This window comes from Perissodus microlepis, chromosome 5 (genome assembly GCF_051167445.1).
Source record: "Perissodus microlepis isolate ML-2025 ecotype Zambia chromosome 5, ASM5116744v1, whole genome shotgun sequence".
NCBI classification, from domain to species: Eukaryota; Metazoa; Chordata; class Actinopteri; order Cichliformes; family Cichlidae; genus Perissodus; species Perissodus microlepis.
This window is the reverse complement of record NC_140465.1, coordinates 28,681,452-28,702,842: the sequence shown is the minus strand read 5'-3', so window position 1 is coordinate 28,702,842 and position 21,391 is coordinate 28,681,452. Positions and strand designations below refer to the sequence as shown.

At 39.7% G+C, this 21,391-nt stretch overlaps 1 protein-coding gene across 4 annotated transcripts in view; it reads left to right on the top strand.

Moving 5' to 3' along the window:
- Positions 1-21,391, top strand: part of ephb2b (eph receptor B2b) — a 122,890-nt gene that overhangs the window by 52,932 nt on the left and 48,567 nt on the right. For all 4 annotated transcript variants that reach the window (XM_084929185.1, XM_084929183.1, XM_084929184.1 and 1 more), the window contains exon 3: positions 7,637-8,321. In XM_084929185.1, coding sequence (XP_084785311.1) covers positions 7,637-8,321 — 685 coding nt within the window. The remainder of the gene's footprint in view (positions 1-7,636; positions 8,322-21,391) is intronic.

Genomic DNA, 21,391 nt, shown 5'->3' with positions numbered 1-21,391 from the left:
TCTACTTATGTCTGTGTGTGGGTTAGTCTCTCCTCTCGGTGAAGCCCAGTCTCCTGCAGGATTTGGCTCCCATGGCCTCTCTTGTAGTAATTGAATGCAGAGAGTGGGTGTCATTTGTCCTGTGTCCCTCTAGGGAAGCCACTCTTGCTCTGACAGATTTCCCACAACTGCAAATGGTTCGACTATGCCCCGGGAGTTTTCCACTGGGTCTCTTTCTCCATGTTTGTGTGAATAATTTATTTACTTCTGTCAGTGATAGAGCAGTGATGTGTTATGTGGCTCAGGACTGTGAAACTAAATCAGTTTAATTCAAACATCATAATGACAAGATGCTATAAACAGACAGTAGATGTTATGTCAACCTATGAAACTGTTAAAGGTTTTTAGAGTTCTGACAGTACGTTCGTCAGTGATGTGTCACTATTCTCACCAGTTTTGGGGTTGTTAAACAAGCTGTTTAGTTCTGCGTGTCTGTTTTGCAGCTAAACACTTATCTATAATGTATTTTATTTATTGGTTTGCCAGTAAATACCTATGATAAAATGACATGCTTTTAATCATTGAAAATGTGCAGATAGCATATGAAAGGTGTAAAATAATCTCATGCATGACCTTGCTGCTCGGTGCAGTAATAGATGCAGTCATTTTTGATTTTTCATGTGGTTGCCAAGATAACAGTTTTAAAGACATTCACACAGCTTCGAATGATTGTAATGACAACAATCTTCAAATTGTGCTTTCCAAGCAGAACCATCTATCAGAAATCTGACTGCATCAACAGCAGTCCCAAAGAGCATGTTTGTGGTAGACTATTCGTAGCCAACAAATGTACTGACTGTCTGAATGCTGGTTAAGTTTCTCCATTTGCACAGATCCAGAGGAAAACTTTCTGCCAACTTGAATGCATTACATGCAGTTTGAATATGTTGTACAAGCATAGTAGTCCTACTAGAGAAATATAACAGATGACATAACACTTGTGTTTTTGTGGAAATCTTTGGAAGCAGTTTAGTCACGAGGATGATTTTGAAAGTAAATGGCAGCATTAGCACTAAGCAATATTTTTGAGTTTTGTTTTGTGTGCTTTCGTGCCAGTGTAGCTGTTTTTATTTCCTTTCCAATCCACATTTAGTAACTCATTCCACAGTTTAAGGACTGTGGCTGAGAAAGTTTCTTAAATCTATTCTTTGGTACATGGAGGATTAGCTAATCTGCAGATCTGAGACCTTGAAGAACATAAAGTGTTACGGTGAAGGGATGCCAGAACAGGGGAGATATGATCCACCTTATGGGTTTGTTAAGGAGGTGTGCAGCATTTTGGAAGGCTTGAAAGTATCACTGACAGAAGTAAATGACCATTGTAATGTGTAAAGGGCATTACAATAGTCAGTTGAGTTGTTATAAAAGCATGTGTAACTCAAAATGATTAAAAGATAAGAAGAGCTTGAGCTTGGGGGGGGGGGTAAAATAACTGATTTCACAACAGAATTAATCTGTTTGTTCAGCTTAAAGTCAGAGTCCATTTTTACACCAAGGTTATTTACACTGAGCTTAACTTAAGGATCTAGTGGGCCAAGGTCCACAGGGTTACTACGTTCATGTTTTACGGAAAGATGCAAGTGCTGTTCTTGAACACTGGTCACGCAACATAACTATGACTGTTCTGCTTCAGGCATGGAAGTGCCTTAAAACTGAATTCTTTCTAAAGGGCACTTGGGGGTAACTTCTGTGGTTGTAAAAAGACTTCATTGTAAAGAAGCCGGACAGTGATCTCAGTAGTTTCCTGATGAGCTCATGATATCAATCTCTAGTTTCAGATAACTTTAGAATATGTGAAATCCCTCTTTATCTCTTCTTTGTCTGCAAACTCCTTCCAGACCACCAGGAGTTGTACAGCCAAATTTGGCACATCTTAGATCACTGAAGTTTTTTTGTTTGTTTGTTTGTTTTTGTAGCAGATATTATTATGGCATTATGTTACCTAGCAACTACCTAGCAATGGGCAAAAATGACCATTTAACACTTCCTATAATTTTTTTTATTTCACAACATCTACTATATAGCCACAAAAGTTGAATTATGCATGATGCATTACCTGCTTTTTATATTCTGTGTACCTATAACACCTAATGTAAGCTTCCTGTTGTTTGTTGAAAATAGCGTCTCTTGTAGATATAGAAAAGTTGACTCATGCATACCTAGTGACTACCTAACAGTAGGCTAAAATGGCCCATTTTTAAAATATAAACAATATCTACCACTCCTTTTGTTACCTGATTAAGTAGCCCCCATCAGCTTGAACATCATGAACAGGCCAAACAGGACAATAGCATGGGCATGCAGTAGTAGGCATCAAGTTCTTTCTTCAAACTTTGTTCATTAATAGAGTTAAGGATTGGTGGAAGAGTATGCTAATTGGCTAATGACTTGTCAATCACAAGTGCAGTTCTCAAATAAGTTAATGTAATCAAAACATCACATTTCATGCCCAGATTGGCAGCAGCTGGTTAAGCAGACTCAAATACAGCACCTTGATCCTGAGGGTTTTGCAGTCTGGTCTGGATTTTCCATGGCAGGATCCTTGAAATGTTTAACATCCGCACTTAAATTGGTTGTATTCGGTGCAATTCTCTGCCCTTTTACGTACCTTTTTATATTTGCGAAAGTTTAATATGGCACTTACACAAAGCCATAACATGGATAAAAGTTTTCTTAAATCAGAAATAGGAGAGTGGGGTTATTTATTACAGCATAAACATAAACAAAGAACACCTGTGCCTGCTAATTTTGTTTAAATCGTGTTTAAATAAAGTTACTGTGAAATTACACGGTAAATGGATACAAGAGGTAGTATACAATATCTTTTACATAATGTGTACAGATCATTTTTATATATTTTTGCTAAAAAAAAAACGTATGAAGAGATATGAAACCATAGACTTAAAGAAAAGACCGTCTTTGGTTAATAATCCGAGCTGTAGGGCCTACTCTAGTCAATAATTCAGCCTTGTCGGTGCGTTCCGCCTGGCTTTACAGATAAAGTAGAGACATACTGTCATGAAGAGACATGGATTGCAGGTCAGGTGAACTTTTCTTTCTCTCTCCTCAAATGGCACAAGAGATATTGATTCTGAGCCTCACTCTCAGTGAGCTTCACTGAACTGAAGTACCTTAAATAACTACAGAAGAAGAGAGGAGTGGCAGTCTCTAGTCCAGCACAATCTACAATGCTGTGGAAAAGTCTTGTGCCAACCCTCATTCCTTCATTTTTTGGGTTGCAAGGAACCAGACTTTCAAGTAAATTTTAAAAGAGTAATAATTGTCCTGCCTTTCTAGAAGTCCTGGAAGTTTTTCTTTGGACACTGGCTATTTTTCATATATTTTCAGTCCAGTCCTTGTACCTGATATTTTCAGAGGAAAGGCTTTTTTTTGGTTTTGTTTATTTGTTTGTTAAGCTCCTTAACAGTGACCTATGAATCATTCAAGTGAAATCTAGGAAAAACAGCAAAAATAACTGTCTGAAAATCAAGGTGATTTCTAAAGAGACATTGGCCAAAGTCTTAGTATATCCTGGCATGGCATGTTGTGTCGTTCCTTTGAAAAACATGAAGAATTTAGAGAAGTTGGAGGCCTAAAAAAACTTCCTACAGCAGCTGAAAACTATCAAAAAGTCTTGATCTTAAGAATTAGGGACGAAAATCCAGCAAAGACTAGGAAAAATACCTGAGAGATACATGTGGCTCTGCAGCAACTACTGTTTGCTGAAGACACATCAAAAATGGTCCCAAAAGAAGAGTGACTATCAAGATAACACTCTAAAGGAAGGGAAATTGGCATAAAAGGCTAATGTGTGCCAAACTGCAAAAGAACTGGACTAAAACAACACTGGCAACAGGTCTTATTGAGGGATCAGTCCAAATTTGAAATATGTGTTTTAAATCATCATTGTACAGAGGAGATCAGCCATATTTAAAACACCGTGGTGGCTCTGTCATGGTTTGGGGCTCCATTTCAGCCAGTGGTGTTTGGGACCGTTATTGTACTTATGGACTCATCAACACAGAAAAGTACCATCAGGTTTTGGGCTGGAAAATATCTGATTGTTTCAACATGACAATGGTGAAAAATTACCAAAATGCAGGGAATTAAGCTTGGAGAACTATTCCTAAAGACTACTTCAAGAAATTATAAGAAAATTTGCCTAAGAGAGTTCATGCTCTGAAGCTGCACATTTTTTTCTGTTTAAGACAATAGTTTCTCAGTGTTGCTTTTCCAGAGTAATCTAAATCAGACTCCTCGGCAGTTAGTGGACCTGTAAATAGTTTGTTAAGAAAACATAACAACAGTTGGTAGGAAAATAGAGGTTCTGTGTAAAGTACAAGAGCAATTACTTGCCTGGACTCTAGTACGCTTTATGTAACAAGAAGTGTATTTGAAAAATAGTTAGACTGTGCCATGAATGTAACAATTTACTCTCCTATGCCACTGCTAGGGATTCTCAAAGATTCTATCATAGTTTTTAAAACCTGCTTTTTATCAGAGTAATCACTTATTATATGCAGGTAAATACTAGTGTTTGTTTAAGTATGTTTGGATTAACCAATGAGTAACATCCAGCAGGTTCAACCAAACATAGCAAACTATTTTCTTGCACCATTCGACCCAAGATTGTTCGAGCTAGGACCCCAACGAGAGCAATTAAAACACAGAACAGTGTGCTTTTGTTTGGAACCAGTCGTGCATTCGGTTTCACACCATTGGTTTTTCATCATGAGAGGATGTTTCTCTGAGGAAGGAAGCATGTGTACCGTGAAAAACCATTAGTTTTTGTTTATCTTGAAGCAGTATCATGTCTAACAGTTTTGAAAAATTACCCCAAATCACGCACAAATGCAAAGGAGCTTATTTTACGGTCTATTAGTGCACTGTTCAGTGTGCTTATTCCATTGCTTGTTGACTTTTGCTGAGAAAACTTTGGCCAAATGTATCAGGATCTTGGTACAATGAGTAGGAGTTTTTGTTTCCATCGTCATCTGAGGGCAGCTCATTCCCTCCATCTAATCTCTCTAGACATCCTCCATCAGTGCTACCTTCACCTGCTGTACTCAAAACACATGACCACCTTTTACAGCACTCTCCGTGAAGAGCCAGGGGGAAAAGCTGTGAAAATGAAGACGTTTCTTCTAATTTCACACTCTGTGCTTGATCGTTAGGGTCTTATTATGCCCCATTTGCTTCCCTCCACTGGCTGTGATGAAAGCAGGGCAAAGAGGCCGTGACAGGACAAAAAGGGGCCCTTCATCAAAACACATTTTGTTTGGGGTCTTTTTTAGCCAGATTCAACCCTTCCCCCACATCTCTGCCAACACTTTCCTGGAGTTTCCCCTGTCTGCATCCCTCATTAGTAGCAACCCCCACCTGTCTCCACATTCATTTTATTAAACTGTGATTGCCCAATGCTCTGCTCACTACAAGCAAGCTGTCCGCTCTTATTTAATTGGCCCACAGCCTCCCTACTGCTCCTCAACAAGTGGGAAGGTCAATGGGTGCTCATGACCTGGGATGATGATGTCTGCCAATACTGGGCAAAAGACAGATTTTTTTTTTCCTTCCCTGTTAACCATACCCGTGAATTGTAGCACATGCATCCATGCCTTCCAACTAATTAGGTTTTAATCTGATCTCTAAAGGTACCGGAAGGAAAATGCTCATAATTATAGTGAGATAATCAATATAAGCATGAACGCTAGAAATTCATTTGCAAATAGATAGTCAAGAAGAGAAATATAAATAAATATAAATTTCAATTGAAACACTTTTTTTCTTTTTTAATAGGGAGACTTCAGTTTTTTTCATTGCTGCCTGGATGACTGGCCCATTTAAGCTTTTATTTAATTTTTTAATGCAGCTTTCTTTTATCTCTCATTATTAGTATTATTTTTGGCTGCACATCAGACTTTTCTGTTTAGGTTGGCTTCTGTGATTGTTTGGGTCACGCCAAACATTACACTAGCAATGATTAATTGGGACATGGGAATTAAGAACTAAAGCTGCTTTAATTAGTAAAAGTGTTTGATAGAATGCAAGTTTGTAACAGGAGGGGTGACTTTTTTCTCCCAAACCGTCAAAATCTGTCAAAATCCTCACTAAGTGGGCACTAATTTGAGAAATTATATCAGCTGTGAAGTGAAGAGTGAAGGGGGAGGAAGAATGGTAGAAGCCGTAGCGGGAGCAGCCAATGCAAAGTGGTTCATGGGGGTGAGAACTGGATTCTTTTCTTGGCTGAGATGCTGAGGTCAAGGTCATGGCCTGCATAGTGGTTAGAGTACATGGTGTTTAAAGCTGGTTTGATCCTTAGCCAAGGGGCAGGAAATCCACAGAGGCTGCATCTGGACTCTGTATAGCTGGAGCGAGAACTTAAATTGGTGTGCAGAATGTGGACTTTGAAGTGGAACAGCATACTGAAAAAACCTGGAGTAAAATTTGCCTCCTGATTATTCTTTATATGATTACCTGTGTAATATGATTATGCCAGTTTAGTGTGACTTTGATTGTGGAAAATTCATGTCATGTTTTCTCAGTGCTTCACCATAGTGAAAGGCGCTTTCACTACATTTTCAATACCCCATAACAGCATGTGCTTTGAATGTGTCCTATTAAGTTACAATAAAAAAAAAAGTAGGACACGCTATCATATAAACCAGAGCCTCACTGCTGTGTTCAAGTGACTAATGTCACATCTCTAATTTCTCTTTGAGCGGTATAGCATGTGAAATATTTCTTTACTGAGAAAATGGGAAGGAGCAGTCGAATATAAGAAGTCTAAGCCTGTGGAAAAAGATTTCCTTTTCTATAACCACCCGAAATGCATTTATTTTCCCCAAATGAGATTCTTTCTAAAAGTTTAACACGTACTCTTAAATGCTATATTTAATTCTTGACAGACTCTACCATGCAAAAAACTGCTGCCCGATGAAGCTTGAAACTCAATTCATACCCTGACCTAAAATATCCAGAAATTAAGCATTAGGAATAACTGAGCAACATTTTAGAAGCCCTGAAGAGTGAGCCTTTTTTCAGTAGAGGAAGTTGTTTCTATTACTATTGCTACTATTGTTTTGAAAACTGTTATTTTATTGACTGTATCGAATGAAATGAAGTTAAGTATGATTCAAAGTAAGCATGAAACATACTTTAATTTCTTCACTTTTCACTACCTTGAGAAGTTGGAGAAGGCTTTTCCTTTTCTCAAGGTAATACTCGTATTTGAACATGCTGGGAGAGCTGGTTCTCATTTGTTCTTTAAGCTAGTGGAATGCATCCTTGTAAAGTTATTAGAGATATTATGTTTCCTCTTACCACGAAGTCATTAGAATCAAAATATTGTTTTAAGCTGATTACTCCCAGTAATTGAAGTTATTAGAAGTGAATGAAAACATACCTGTTATTGCTGGAAACTAGGTAGCTCCGGGACTTGATGATAATTTCTGTTATTAGAAATGATCAGAAAACATTATTGAATATGGCTTACGAGTGTCTCTGTTGCAGGTTTTTTGCTTTATTTTGTTTTAATGTATTTAAATCAAAGTGTTTTTGAAAGCTGACACAAAATTTATTCCATGTCTTTGATCAACAGTGGGAAGAGGTGAGCGGTTATGATGAAAACATGAACACCATCCGGACGTACCAAGTCTGTAATGTTTTCGACACCAATCAGAACAACTGGGTACGGACAAAATACATCCGGCGTCGCGGTGCGCAGCGAATCCACGTGGAGATGAAGTTCTCTGTTAGGGACTGCAGTAGCATTCCTAATGTTCCAGGCTCCTGTAAAGAGACTTTTAACCTATATTACTATGAATCTGATTCTGATTCAGCCACCAGAACATCACCACCGTGGATGGAGAACCCCTGGATCAAGGTTGACACCATTGCAGCAGATGAGAGCTTCTCCCAGGTGGACCTTGGGGGCAGAGTGATGAAGATTAACACTGAGGTTCGAAGCTTTGGCCCAGTGTCACGGAATGGCTTTTACTTGGCCTTCCAAGATTATGGCGGCTGCATGTCTCTCATCGCTGTTCGTGTCTTCTACCGGAAGTGTCCTCGTATAATCACTAACGGGGCATTATTCCAGGAGACACTATCTGGAGCAGAGAGCACCTCCCTTGTGGCAGCAAGAGGGGTTTGTATCCCCAATGCAGAGGAGGTGGATGTGCCTATTAAGCTGTACTGCAACGGCGATGGAGAGTGGATGGTACCTATCGGGCGCTGTATGTGCAAAGCTGGGAATGAGCCTGTGGAAAATGGGACTGTTTGTCGAGGTATGTTTTGCTCTCTGCTTTCTTCTAAGACTAGTTAATCAGTCTTCTCTGTCATAACAGTGTACTCCATCAACTAAAGGATATAGTCCTTGCAATTTTTATCTCTTGTAGTGCACTAAGCTGTTCCGAGATCTATTTATTACAATGTAATTGACACTATAAAATGATATTAGGTAATATATCAAGAATATGATGGGAGGTACATATTCTATGCATAGCTTATTCAACATTGGGGCATTTCCATACAAAATATGATCCTATCCTTTTTCCAGCAGAAATAATAGTTGCTGGCGTTGGATCTTAAACTACACAGCTACTGCTGGAAGTCATGACTACAGAACATGTTGAGTTTTTCTGAGCTGCTGTAAAAGGATGTGAATCTGCTTTTCAAAGAAGCAGTTGTTTATTAACTTTCCTGCTCTGGAAATTGCAGAACATTTAGAGTAGACCTTAAATTAATCCTTAAATTATACACAATCATATGTGATTTTGTTTTGTTTTATCTCCTGTATGAATACATTCTTTATTCCATATGTATATATTTTTTTATTAATATTAGTGCTTTTAAGCATTTGAGCTTCTTCCCAGAGAAAAACACATCTCTGTGCATATTGTTCACAGTGATCAAGTTCAACAGATATTTAAATAAGACTACACACACACGCACACACTCAAATGCCAACAACAATTTTGAATCTGTAAAATTCTTCTGCTTGTAGTATGCCTCCTCTCAACCAGTGGGACAAAGAGGACATTTTTCAAAATTGCACACATTTTCCTGTCAATTGGAATCCCTCTCAGGCAAATCGATTTGGCTTTTCAAAACATCAATGCACCCAACATTTACCTGTGCCATGCCCTATCCCCACTCTGGCAGGTGGCATTTGGTCAGCGTGCTTAGAGATGTTGATCACTTGAAGCAGCACAGCAGCGTGTAACCTGCGGACTGCAGCAGTGCTGATCCAGCTCAGCACAACAAACCACCCACCTGCATTTCAGAGCGGTGTGTTGCTGCCTCTCTTATGTGCACCTGTAATTACAGCGCATCCCCCAGCGCCTGTGTGCTGGGAGGGAAAAACTTGATGGGTGCTGCCTCCCCAAACACTGTCAGGCCTGTTCAAGGACTACTAATGGGGACAGGCAGCGGCTCCTCCTTAAGGAATATGGGCCAATAAGAGGCATGTGAAGATGGTGCAGCAAGCTACTCTGATCCACATCCATGCATAATTACACTAATCTTCTTGTTTTCTGACCTACATGTAATTCACTGCATGTGGTGGATTGGAACATCTCAGGGGTGTCCTCAGTCATGGTGTATTTTGAGCTAAATGGGATTATACAATTAAATGTTGTCCACTCAGGGAAAGTATGTTGATCCACTTCATATCCTCACTGCGTTTTGCCTGCTCTGTCTGATTGCCTCCATATTTATTTCTCAGTTTCTGTTCACTGGCTTTGTTGGTCAAGATCAACTAGGATAAAACCTTTTTAATGGCCAATTTTCCCTTTTCGTCTTCAGCACCACTTAGGCAGTGAAAGTTATATGTAGATTTGGATACTGGCAGTTATTCTGGCAAGCATATATACACTACATGAGCGCAGAATTTCACCATTTTCTTTTTCCCTCCATTTCCCTTGATCCTGTGATGCATTGACTCATTATTAAAGCTTTATGTGAGGGATGGATTATCTGTGAGTGCAGCTGTGGAATGCAGATGGATTTTATGGCTCTATACAATAATTATGAGCTTCAGCACAAACAATTGGGAAGTGTGTCCTTTACCAAGAAAGGACATAAAACCATTACGACTAAAAAAAGATGTTGTGTTGTAGTTCCCCGATTGGTCAGAAGCCTTTTTGGATGGAAGACTGCCTTCAATTCATGTGCTCTCTAGTCATCTTCCTGAACACTGCAAACTGATATCACTACATTAAACTGTGGTCTGCCGCCGCCTTTCAGCTGCCAGAAGTTGGATAATGAATTGATCTATGAAAGATGCACATATGCCAGCCGATATTATGGGGTAATGAATTGATTTGTGAGAGGTGCCCTCAGAGGGTTCGTAAGGTATCCTCTTACATGAGGGGATTATGGAGCTGTAGAGACAGCATAAAGGAGGCAAGATGAAAGACACTATTTGTCCTCTAATAGTAATAATGCAACCAGTGCTTTGTACCAACATCTCCTCAACTAAACGTGTAATTACACATGTAACAATTAAACCCTTGGCAGGGATCCCGGCAAATAATTATGCTGTCATGAAATCTGTCAAAATATTGACAGCAGAATGGGGTGCTTACATCGAATTGCTGAGGTCTTTTTTTCCCCTCTGCAATTGTCGTACAAGTGAGATTAAGTTTCTTCTCTAAGAAGTGCCATGAGTGAAGAAACCATACCAGACCCTTTCAGTAGAGCTGGCCCTGACGAGAAAGATCTGATTTCCCCTCAGAGCCTTAAGGAGATGGTGCACCACAGAGACACATGAGGTCCTGTTTGCCCTTGCTGTTCGCTCTAGAATGAAAAGCATTCTCTTCAGTGGGGCACAATGAGAGCCATGTTCATGGGTGGAATTGCAATCTCCTTTAACAATGCCCATGTGTGTTTTCCTGAGTGTAATCTGATCATCTAACCCCATGCTATTGTGAGTTCAAGGGTCTCGACTGTGGGAGTGTGGCTCATATTATTGAGGAGTGAAGATTCAGATGGAGACAATCTGTCACAGTGATAACAACAACTTGATTTATGTCTGGCAATGATTTTGATAGTCACTGTATCTAAGGAGAAAGAAAAGTATTGTAAAAGAAGTAGCAGTTTGTGTACCCTTGTGGCCCAGATTTGTTGGAGTCGTAATAAAACTGTTTATTAGAGAACTTCTCCCAACTAATAGTAGAACTACGTGTTTTAGGTCACATTGAAAAGAATTGGAAAACAACACAAGTCTGTCTCCTGGTGAGGTCTGCATCATCGGTAGTAGGTGCTTGGAAGCAATGTTCCTGGAGTTACACCAGAGCAATTAGATTAAGGAGGAAAGGCTTCAGTAATTCTTCAGCCAAATGTGGCTATAGATAAAGAGAGTTAGGGGGATCGAGTGCAAAGGTAGGTGCTGGGCGGACATGATTGGATAGACATGATTGCATGGAAAAGTGGTGGGGAGGAGGCGAAACCAGGAAATGAGTCCCCCTAACCCACTGTCAGAATCCCAATTATTGCAGCCTCTTCGTCTGGAGAGGCTTTAAGGATGGAAATCAGCGCAGCACAGACAAATCCACGCCGCTGCCTTTATTTCCCTCGGTGCCTCTGCCTTTAATGGCAGCTCTAATTGACTAACAGTGCACGTGGGGAACAACCATGCTGATGACTGGATGGCTGTCCTCTGTGTGGAACAAGACACAAAGCAAAACAAAACAAACACACCCCCTCAAGGCTTCTGCTGCTTTGTGCATTGTGCAAGCAAAGATGAGGGAAGGTTTGCATTGGGCTGCAGTAACGGAGGAAAGCGAGTGAGGGAGAGAGAGAGTGGGAGAAAATAAGGGAAAGAAAGAGAGACCAAAATGTCAACAGCCTGCCTACACAATAGGCATTCACACAATATTATGTTAAAGTAAAAGCCTCTCGTATTCTTGTGGATTGATGGCTACTTCGGCTGCTGTTAGCTGTTTAGTTAAACATAAAGAATACAAATTAGTGCCTGAGCAGATGTTCATTACTGCAACATTTGCCTGTTAAATTACAGACATTACAGACAACATGACTTAATATCTGCATCATAAGCAGCATCCCTTAATTTCCATTACTGATTTCTTTTTTTCCCCCCTTTTCTTTTAAACATGGATCCAATAAAGGATTGTGATGTGTGTTTGATAGAGGCGGCCTCTTTGGTCTGTACACATTGTAGGATGTTGTAACAGCAGGAGGTGAATAGACGAGCTCTAAGACATGTCATTTTGTTCCCAGAGGGCCCCAGGGAACATTCAGGAGCCTTTATTCCTTCTTCCCCACTGTGATGGGATTTCAGTATGGCCAGGTGCTTTTTTTTTCTGTCTGCTGGTCTTCTATTTCTCTGTCTGTTCTCCACCCTGCACACATCCATATAGCAGCAAAAAGGGTGAAAAAAAAAGAAGAATTAAGGGAGCTTCAGATAAAGGAAAGAAAGAGTCTAATAAGACAAAACTGTCAAAATGCAGCCGTGTTGTTAGTACACAAATCAAATAACAGTAAGCAGTCATTTGTATACCCATACACATGCACTTTATTATCCTCATTTTCACAGCACATTTATCATATGTGGATGTGATAACGTGACCCGCGATCCCTGCGAATCTCTCAGAATTCAAAGATCATGGCCTGTTAAGCCTGCAAACGTTTTCCACATGGTTTTGCACATGCCGGGCTCTGCTCCATATGCCCCTCCGTCACACTCCTCATTATCCCACACCATCTTTTGAATCTCAAATTCAGACAGTATGACCTCTTATAATCCCGGCACCTCTTTTCACATTATTGGCCTTCTCCTTGACTGTAAGGGCTTCCTGTTGGTCTGCTTCTTGCTTGTAACACCTATACCTGTCTCACTCTGAGCCCCAAGATACTATAGGTAGTTTTCTGGGATTTCTCCATGAATGCAAGGCAGAGTGACAACTCTGAGACCTTATGGATTTATTTGTGATTAATTTGCCTTGGACAGGCAATTCTGGAAATGAGAGCCGTGCAGTGCACAGATCCATCCATATGGGACTCTTTCTCATCAGAGTCGAGGCCGGGGCTTTGTCAAAACATCCCCATGTGTTGTCTCTCAGATGTCCTCGACCCGTGTCCTGTTAGAGGAATCCTCGCTCTCTCAGCTAAGGGAGACTGATGGATAAAGCATCTGTCTGGTAAAAAAAAAAAAAACACAGAAAAAGAGAAACAATTGAGCTCACTGTTTAAGACAGGAATCCCTCTCGAGTATCAGTGACCTTGTTTTTTTTTTTTTTTTTTGCTTCTTTCAATGATATATTAGAACTCGGTCAACACTGAAAAAATTGTGGTGTCTTGTGTTGTGTGCTGTTGACCTACATTGCAGCTAATCTAAAAGTGAGAGCAGAGAAAAAACAGTGTTCATGACACTGATTAAAAGTGCTTAGAAGTGCCACATGTAATTTATGCCCATAGTGTGTGCATGCTTGTTCACACAGAGGTAAACCCTTGATCATTTTAGGAGGGTGACCATTCAGTCTCATACAGCATCACAGTGTTTCAGACTCAGAAGCTCTAGACCACTCTGAGTGGGAGCACAATGGGAACACTGCAGCATTATAGACAGGTGTTTTAGTTATAATCTAACAGTCATTTATTGTGTTGCTTTTTTATTTCATTCGATATTTGCTTCCTCCTCTGCAGAGTCATATAAACAATAATAGGATCTAAAATGAGAAGCATCACTGAACAACAAAGATCTCTCCCCTGCTAAACTTCACTTGCTTAAAGATTAAATAGCTGCACTAGTGAGGCCAAGAGATGGGAAGGGAGAGAGATAAATGGAATCGAAAGGCAAAGTGTAGGTGGGACGTATTAACAGGGACAGGCTAGAGCTAGAGTTCATTTCTCTTCTTCTCCTCTTATCAGTGTAACATGCCCCAATGCCTGTCAACATGCTGCACTAATAACCAAGAGAGATAATCTCCACTGAGCAGCTGAAGAGAAAGATATCACACAGAGAGAATATTAATGCCATAAACTTCATAATTGCGGTATTTTGTCATTCTGATGTTTTGACTTCAGCTTAGGGATTACTTGGTCGTACACATTGAGATGAGACGGTACAGTTCCTTTCAAAAACACTTTATATAATATGAAAAACTTTGGCTGTTAATATGAAAATAAGTCTGCTTTCTTTGACTTTTGAACCATAATTCGTAATATGACCAATACGGAGAAATAAGCATTTTTTTTCCTTTACATACAGTGACCTCCAGTACTTGGATTTAAAAAAAAAAAGAAAAGTAATTTCTACAGTTAAGTGGTTTAAATGTATACTTATTTATCTGCTTGACACTATGAGTGCCACTTAACTTTGTAGCATGAGTCAGCATGCACTGTAAATCTCTGTGTTGTCGATATATCTCCCTTGCAGCGTCATTAAGATAAATTCCTGTGCATTTAATTAGTCGGCAATCAAGGCGATTTAGCTTCAGAAAGGACTTCCTGCTGCTGTAAAGGAAAACAAAAAAGATTGAGTTAATTTAACGACTGTTTCCACAGGCTGAGACTGAATAAGAAGAACCAACAAACAGAAAGTATCCTTGGATTCAAGGGCAACATCTCTGTCCATCTCAGTGTGGTGATTGTGTCCACGCAAGCTTTACGTAACCCCCGGAGCCTCTGCAGAGTTTGAGCAATGTCAACAACCAAATCAAGGAGGTTATGTTGATATTTATTTTATTTGTGGATTTCATTCCATAATGTTTAGAAACCATCTGGTTAATGTCAACCCAGAAGTTGGACTCTTATAGCAAAGTTTTCTGTCATCGGTCTCCCAGGAAGGTGTTTGAGTCTTAAACTGTGCACTTCCACGCAAAGCCCCATGAAAAGTTAAGCTCTCCCCTGTTGAGAACCACTGCTGCACAACTGTGCTGTGTTTTCTTAGCCAGGTTACTACATGTGTCTTCCCGACTTCTGGCTGAAATCCACCTCACTAATATTGTATTAGGTCATTCACTATATCAAACATCACACCTCAAGAATGATCTGAAAATGATCTGAAAAATGATTTTAAAGTTAGTAATTTAAATAGAACTAGATTTGATCTCAAGTGTAACTTTGTCATGTTGCCGGATGAGGATCACCTAAGTTAGTGCAGTTTAAACCGATGGTGGTAAGAAAATGTGCTCCAGAGTTCATTAATATTTCACTCAAAACCACAAACAGTAGTAGTGCAAGAAAAAAAAATTGCTCATCTCCAGTGTCATCATTTTGGCGTCTGGAGCCATGAATGTTGATCTGAATTCTGTACTAGCCCATGTACTGGATGCTATATCAGATATTTCAGAGGATAAAGCAAAAAGCCTGAACTACAGATGACAGTAGAAGAAAGTGAGAGGATCTTGAGGCTTCATAGTGAGAGAACTGTGTACATCTGCACCTAATTTTAGATATCTTAAGACTATCTATTCCTAGAACCTTGTAGCTACCAAAAGTAAAAATAGTCACAGCCAGAATCACTGCTGTTACAAAACACAGATAAGCAGCGTCTGTACTTGACACTTAACTGCGTATTCTCCAATTCATGTTTTTTTTTTTTCAAGATCTATTTATTGTTGGTTTCCTACACACACATTGTCACTCTATCCAGTACTAGTACTTCATACTTCAGCCAAAATATTGGCCTGGTTTAACTGTTGAAACCACTTTGAGGGGGATGGTGTTTCATTGCTGCGGGGGACAGCTCTGCTTTGTAAATGGGCTACTTACAGAATTTTCTGGATGTTAAAACTTTTTTTTACCTCCCATCGGGCTGCTGCTAAGCAAATAAATTACTCAGTATAATGAGCTGTTCCACTCTCCCGTGGAAATTCACAAGCTATCGGCTAAAAGGTATGGTTCGACACGGTTTTTCTCATTCTTAGCACTCTTGTAAAGAACTGGGTTCATCTAAAGGATACAGATTTTTTTTGAAAACATGCCTTGGAAGATGAAAGGCATGGCACAATCCGCTTGGCTAATCCTTATCTAGTCAGCTAGAATACGCTTTCCAGTTCATTATAATATGTACCCGTGGTTTATGGGTGAGAAATCTCACAATGCCCCACTCTTTCGTGTTCTTCCTCTCTACCTCTAGGTCTTTGCATTATGATTAGTTTTATTTTCCCACAGGTTATACAATAAACCCTTTAGGGATTTTAGTTGGGTTTTTTTTTTATTGGTGGCAAAATAACAAGCTAATAAGAAGGCTGCTGCCTTGTGTGGGGGTGAAAAAACATTGCTTCCTTTGGACCTCACAGCATGAGTGCAGTACTGAGATATTATCAATTGTGTTTTTATGTCCCCATCATGCGTGAAAATTGGACAGTAATTACTTCTTAATTTCCTTTTAATAAGCTGAACTGTAGCCTTTTAATTCCGTGGAATGATAACGCACACACGTTAGCAGTTCATACTTTGCACACTGTTAAAATAGACTCAGCTGATACACTCATTTTACCTAAGGAAGTGATTGATATCGCCACTTCTTGTTATAATGAACAACTCTATCCATTCAGTATCATCTGAACCTTTTATGGTTAATTTATTTAAATCTTGATACTAGGATTCCATGCAAGGAATACCTGAATACATTGGTTGCTGAAAACCTATTAACTCAACAATAAATACTGGATTTTAGCACTAACCCAAAAAAAGAGAGAACTATAAGGTTCTTTAGGTCAAGGTTTGATTTCCTGTTTACTCAAAGCATGGCCTCTCATAAAGCTTTAGATCAAACTCTATGGCTCAAAGAGAGAGAAGGATTGGAGAATAACAGGCACTAAAACAGAGACACACTCAAGGGGATAAACAGAAAAATCACGTACCCTGCTCCTCTAGTTGGATATTAACCACCCGCCAGTGTTTACTATAAAGCACAGATTGGCCTTGCAGCGTATTGATGCCTGGGAAATGCTCACTTCGTGCTGGGACCAGTGTTCTGGTTTATTGTGGTCATCTCAAGGCTGTGTGGTCTTTACAGTGTTTCACTCGCTTTTAAGGTGGGTGGGATCAGGGGTGGGGGTATCCGTGCATTTTCATGTGCAGGGTGTTTTCATTACACCCCGCCAACTGACTTTGTATGGCACCATCTCAGCACACATTGGGGCCACTACTGGCTCCCCCCACAATATAGGCATCTCTGTTCTTCTGAAGTAACAGGCTTAAAGAACTGTATGGAATATATTAGTCACAGTTATTAATGAGGCTGTTTTGATTTTTGTCTCCCTCTGTCTTGGCTTTTTTTCCACTGTGCGAAGTCATCGCGATGCTGGGGATTTTAGCTGAAACGAAAAGACAGATCTTGTCAGCTCTCAGGGAGACAGACATAGTTAAAACTAAACGGTGATTTGGCGAGAGGAATAGAACAAAAAGAGACTTAGAAAGAAAGGCTCAGTGTAAACTTATGCTATGTCTCTGCTTATCATAAACTTCCTTTGGCAAGGGAGTGGATTTGCTTCGTTTATGGGATGATATTGACTTAGTATAAGATATATATACGATTTATAGTTAACTTACATTATGAATTTTGCCTTTGTCCAGCCACCCTTCAAAAGAAACTAATTTCCGCTGCTTGTATCCACAATCTCATTCTTTAGGTTATGGGTGAGGTTGGGGACAAAGAACCACTGTTAAATCGACAGCTTTGCTTTTATGCTCAGCTCTCTCGTCACCTCTCTTCAATGTGGACGTCCCCCCAATCCTTTTGGCAGTCTCCCCTCACTTGCGACCAAGACCCCAAAATACTTACTAACCCAGGTGGAGGGATTTTAACTCGTGCCGCTGAGAGCCATGGTCTTGCACTTAGAGGTCGTGATTCCCATAATTCCTGCTGCTTCACACTCGGCAGTGAACTCTGTATGAGCTGGAAGCCACTACCTTATGAAGCCAACAGAATCACGTCATCTGCCAAAAGCAGAGACAAGATCCAAGGATTATAGTTTTTAAAATTTTGTTTTATCTCATTTAGGTAGCATCTGCGCATATTACTAATATTCAGATTATTATAATTTAAAATCGACAACCCACCTAATTGAATTATATAAAACATTAAATGTAAACACTCCCTACGAGATATATTCTGCATGATTTAAATACAAATGAGAATACTGACAATTAGAATAAGAAAGAATATGTCTCTGCACTGTATGAGTGTACCACCGTGAAGGTTAATGTTATGACATTGACACTGAGCAGAATGTGACATTTTCAGCCACCGTAAGGGATAGCTCAGCACTCCACAGAGAGTAAGCCCCAGTAGAGAAGACATTTTGAAGCTATCTGAATCCAAAATGAGCAGGCCCCACTCAAGCACAGCACTGATACATCGATGTCATTCATTCCTTCTAGAGCCTTGATAACTCCTCCTTGCGACCTTCTTACTAAATATAGCAATTCACGTATTGATTTGGGGATGTGGCGCATTCACAGCTTGCCTCCACCATAATGACCTATTTCAACAGATTGCTTGTAGTTAAGTAGTTTTCTTTCAGTGGAGCCTTTGTGTCAAGTCTACACAAGGAAGAAGACAGTCAAATTTTCCTTGTGGAGATGGACACAACATTTGCACAAATCCATTGTCAATGTAGGAATCCTGCACAAGTGTAGTCTAGAGGATCTGTTTTTAACATTTTGATCACAGCATTCGTTTATTTGGTCATGCTCTCAAGGCCCTCAGAAGATGTTTCCTCAACAACATGAAAACTTGTGAGATTATGAGAGTCAATTTGGCCTGCAGGCAGTGTGATTAAGTACGGATCATTCACAGTATTGTACCTCATTGCTAATAAAGTGTGGCAATGGGGAAAAGAGCCAATGAAAACTTGGCAAAAGGTGGTTTAAATTCCATCTGCTTGTACGCCATGCCAGCAGGCAGGTTTCCCATTACTAAATGACTGACTATGATTGAAATCATGGCTCTGATGCACCTCATTATCTGTCAGTATTATGTTGCAAGAGGGATGGGCATCAACAGGATCACTGTTATTCCAGTCAAATCATCAGCGATCCACAAATACTGTCATTGTTTTATCAGAACACTTTTATCAGATGTGCCTAAACACTTCACTGTTTATCTTTTTGGTCTTCCAAACAAAACAGAAGCCCAATCAAAAGTGATGTGTAAGTTCTTTCCGGTAAATCCTTGAGTATGCAAAAGAAAACAGCACATTATATTTAATATATTCCCAGTTTCAATCTTTCATTTTAACCTCATCTATCAACACTATATTTTCTGTAAAACTCATTTCAGGATTTTGACCTCAATGGAAGTAATTTATTCAGTAGAGTTTCTACAGTGGCATTGTCATTCACCTGAGAGATTTTATCAGCCACATCACAAAACCCCTGAGAACATAAGTCCTTCCTCCTCCGTTAGTCATTCATTGGTCTTCTAGGGACAGCCACAATTGGGCCTTTGTGGGCCTGGCTTGTCTGTCATCTCCCTGGTTCTGTTGATATGGGACTTGTGCTGAGAGCGTGGACTTCTCATACACTGCACTAAGCGCTAGCTAATTGAGCTTGTCGAGCCAGAACCTGTTAGTGTGCTGATAAGAAGGTATTTGACCTCTTAGGAGGCCCGCACTGGTTCCCAGTGGAACACATTGTTACTGTATTTTAGATTTTTTCTGTATTGAAATAAACTTTCAAATAAAGTTTTATTTGTTTAGAATTGAACAGTTTTTTTCTGACACCTTAATTCACAATAATAGTGAATGTCAGGCCAGGGTTCTAGAGATTGTACGTTGATAAAGAAAGACCCCTGAAAAAAATCACAACATAGGACTGCAGGTTGTTTTGTTTTTTTAATGTATTCAGTATATTCTCCCTCTGGTTAAGAGAGTTGGAAGAGGTCTACAAATCAATGGCTTTGGAAGGCTGCCCTTCCCGTTTCCTCATCAAAGTTCCAAGCAGAAAAGCAAGAGTAGCAGTGTTTCCACCGTCCTATTTTCTCATTGTACCAGATCTTCTAAAATAGTTTTGGCACTTCATCTCCCCCCTGTTAATAGTAGGTTATTCGATTTGCAGAAACCTGTACGACTAAGACACAGATGTTACACAAATTTACTTTAGCCTTGTCTGGCGCTTTGTGAAAACACACCTCTATGGCATTTCTGACCATCTAAAACATGTGTAATGTTTCTTGTTTGTTTTTTGTTGGCTTTTTTGCACTTGGCATTTCATTTATGGGTTCTGTGGACAGGGATTTTAGTCTGAGTGTAACTGACATGACCCCCGCTAGCCTCCCTAGGATAATCCTGCTGCCTCCAGGAACCCAAGACTAATCTGCCAGTCGTACTTTTGCAGGCCCTAACTCATTTGAAGCTGCCTCAACTTCTGACACTCTAACTTTAGAAACCCAAAAGTGGATCTGACTGATGTCTTTGTTTTTTCTTTTTTTCTTTTTTTTTGTGCATAGGCAAGTTTATGCCAGTGCTGTAAATTTCTTACAAATAGATGTGGTAATGGCTCACATGACTGTCAGCTTATGACTACGTACAGTACAGTAGCTATGCCTCAGACAGCGACTGTAGGCATCTTCTAGGCCTTTATATTTGTACAATGACCTTTTCAGCACATTGGCATTAATGTCAAAGGGGATATGTGTTGGTTTGTGTGGGTATGTCAGATATGTGGTACTGGAATGTGTTGAATTGTGCCAAGTAGAAAGCTGTGCTTCAGGCAAGGTGCGCTGAATTAGGGTTTTATGTGTGACATGTATGCATTTCAGTCATACTATTAAGCGTCTCTAACTGAGGATGATTGACTAGCCTCATCAGAGACTCTCCAAGTCGTGATGGGCATACATAAAAAAATCTCATCTAATAAAGATGTGATTAGTTTTCGCCACAACCCATAATGAAACAATTTGAATGTTGGGTTCAAAACCACTATGCTGTAAAGAGAAAAGATGCTATTAAAGATACAATGAAGTGATGCATTTATCCATTAACATAGTGTAACTTCACATCCCATTACAGCAAATGTTATTGTTTCTGTAGGGCTGACAACAAAATTAAAAACTAAAATACAGACTGAAACCAGGCCTTCATTCCTCCTTAAAAAGTCCAAATTGCTAACACCTGGCATAGCATAGAGGAGCATTTCTTGAAAATGAAGAGGATTGAAGATTCTTTGAGTAGATGCTTTGCGAGGGAACATGTGAGCATCAATGGTTATCCTTATATACAGTAATTATTTTCTTAACCCCCTTTGTAGTTAATCGCTTACAAACATTATTTTTAGAAAGGTCTTCGAACTAGATGTAATGTGTTCAGACCTGTCTGTCTCTCTTTGGCTTTGCCATTCTGTGAAACACAAAAGAGATAATTACAGTATAAAACCATTTATT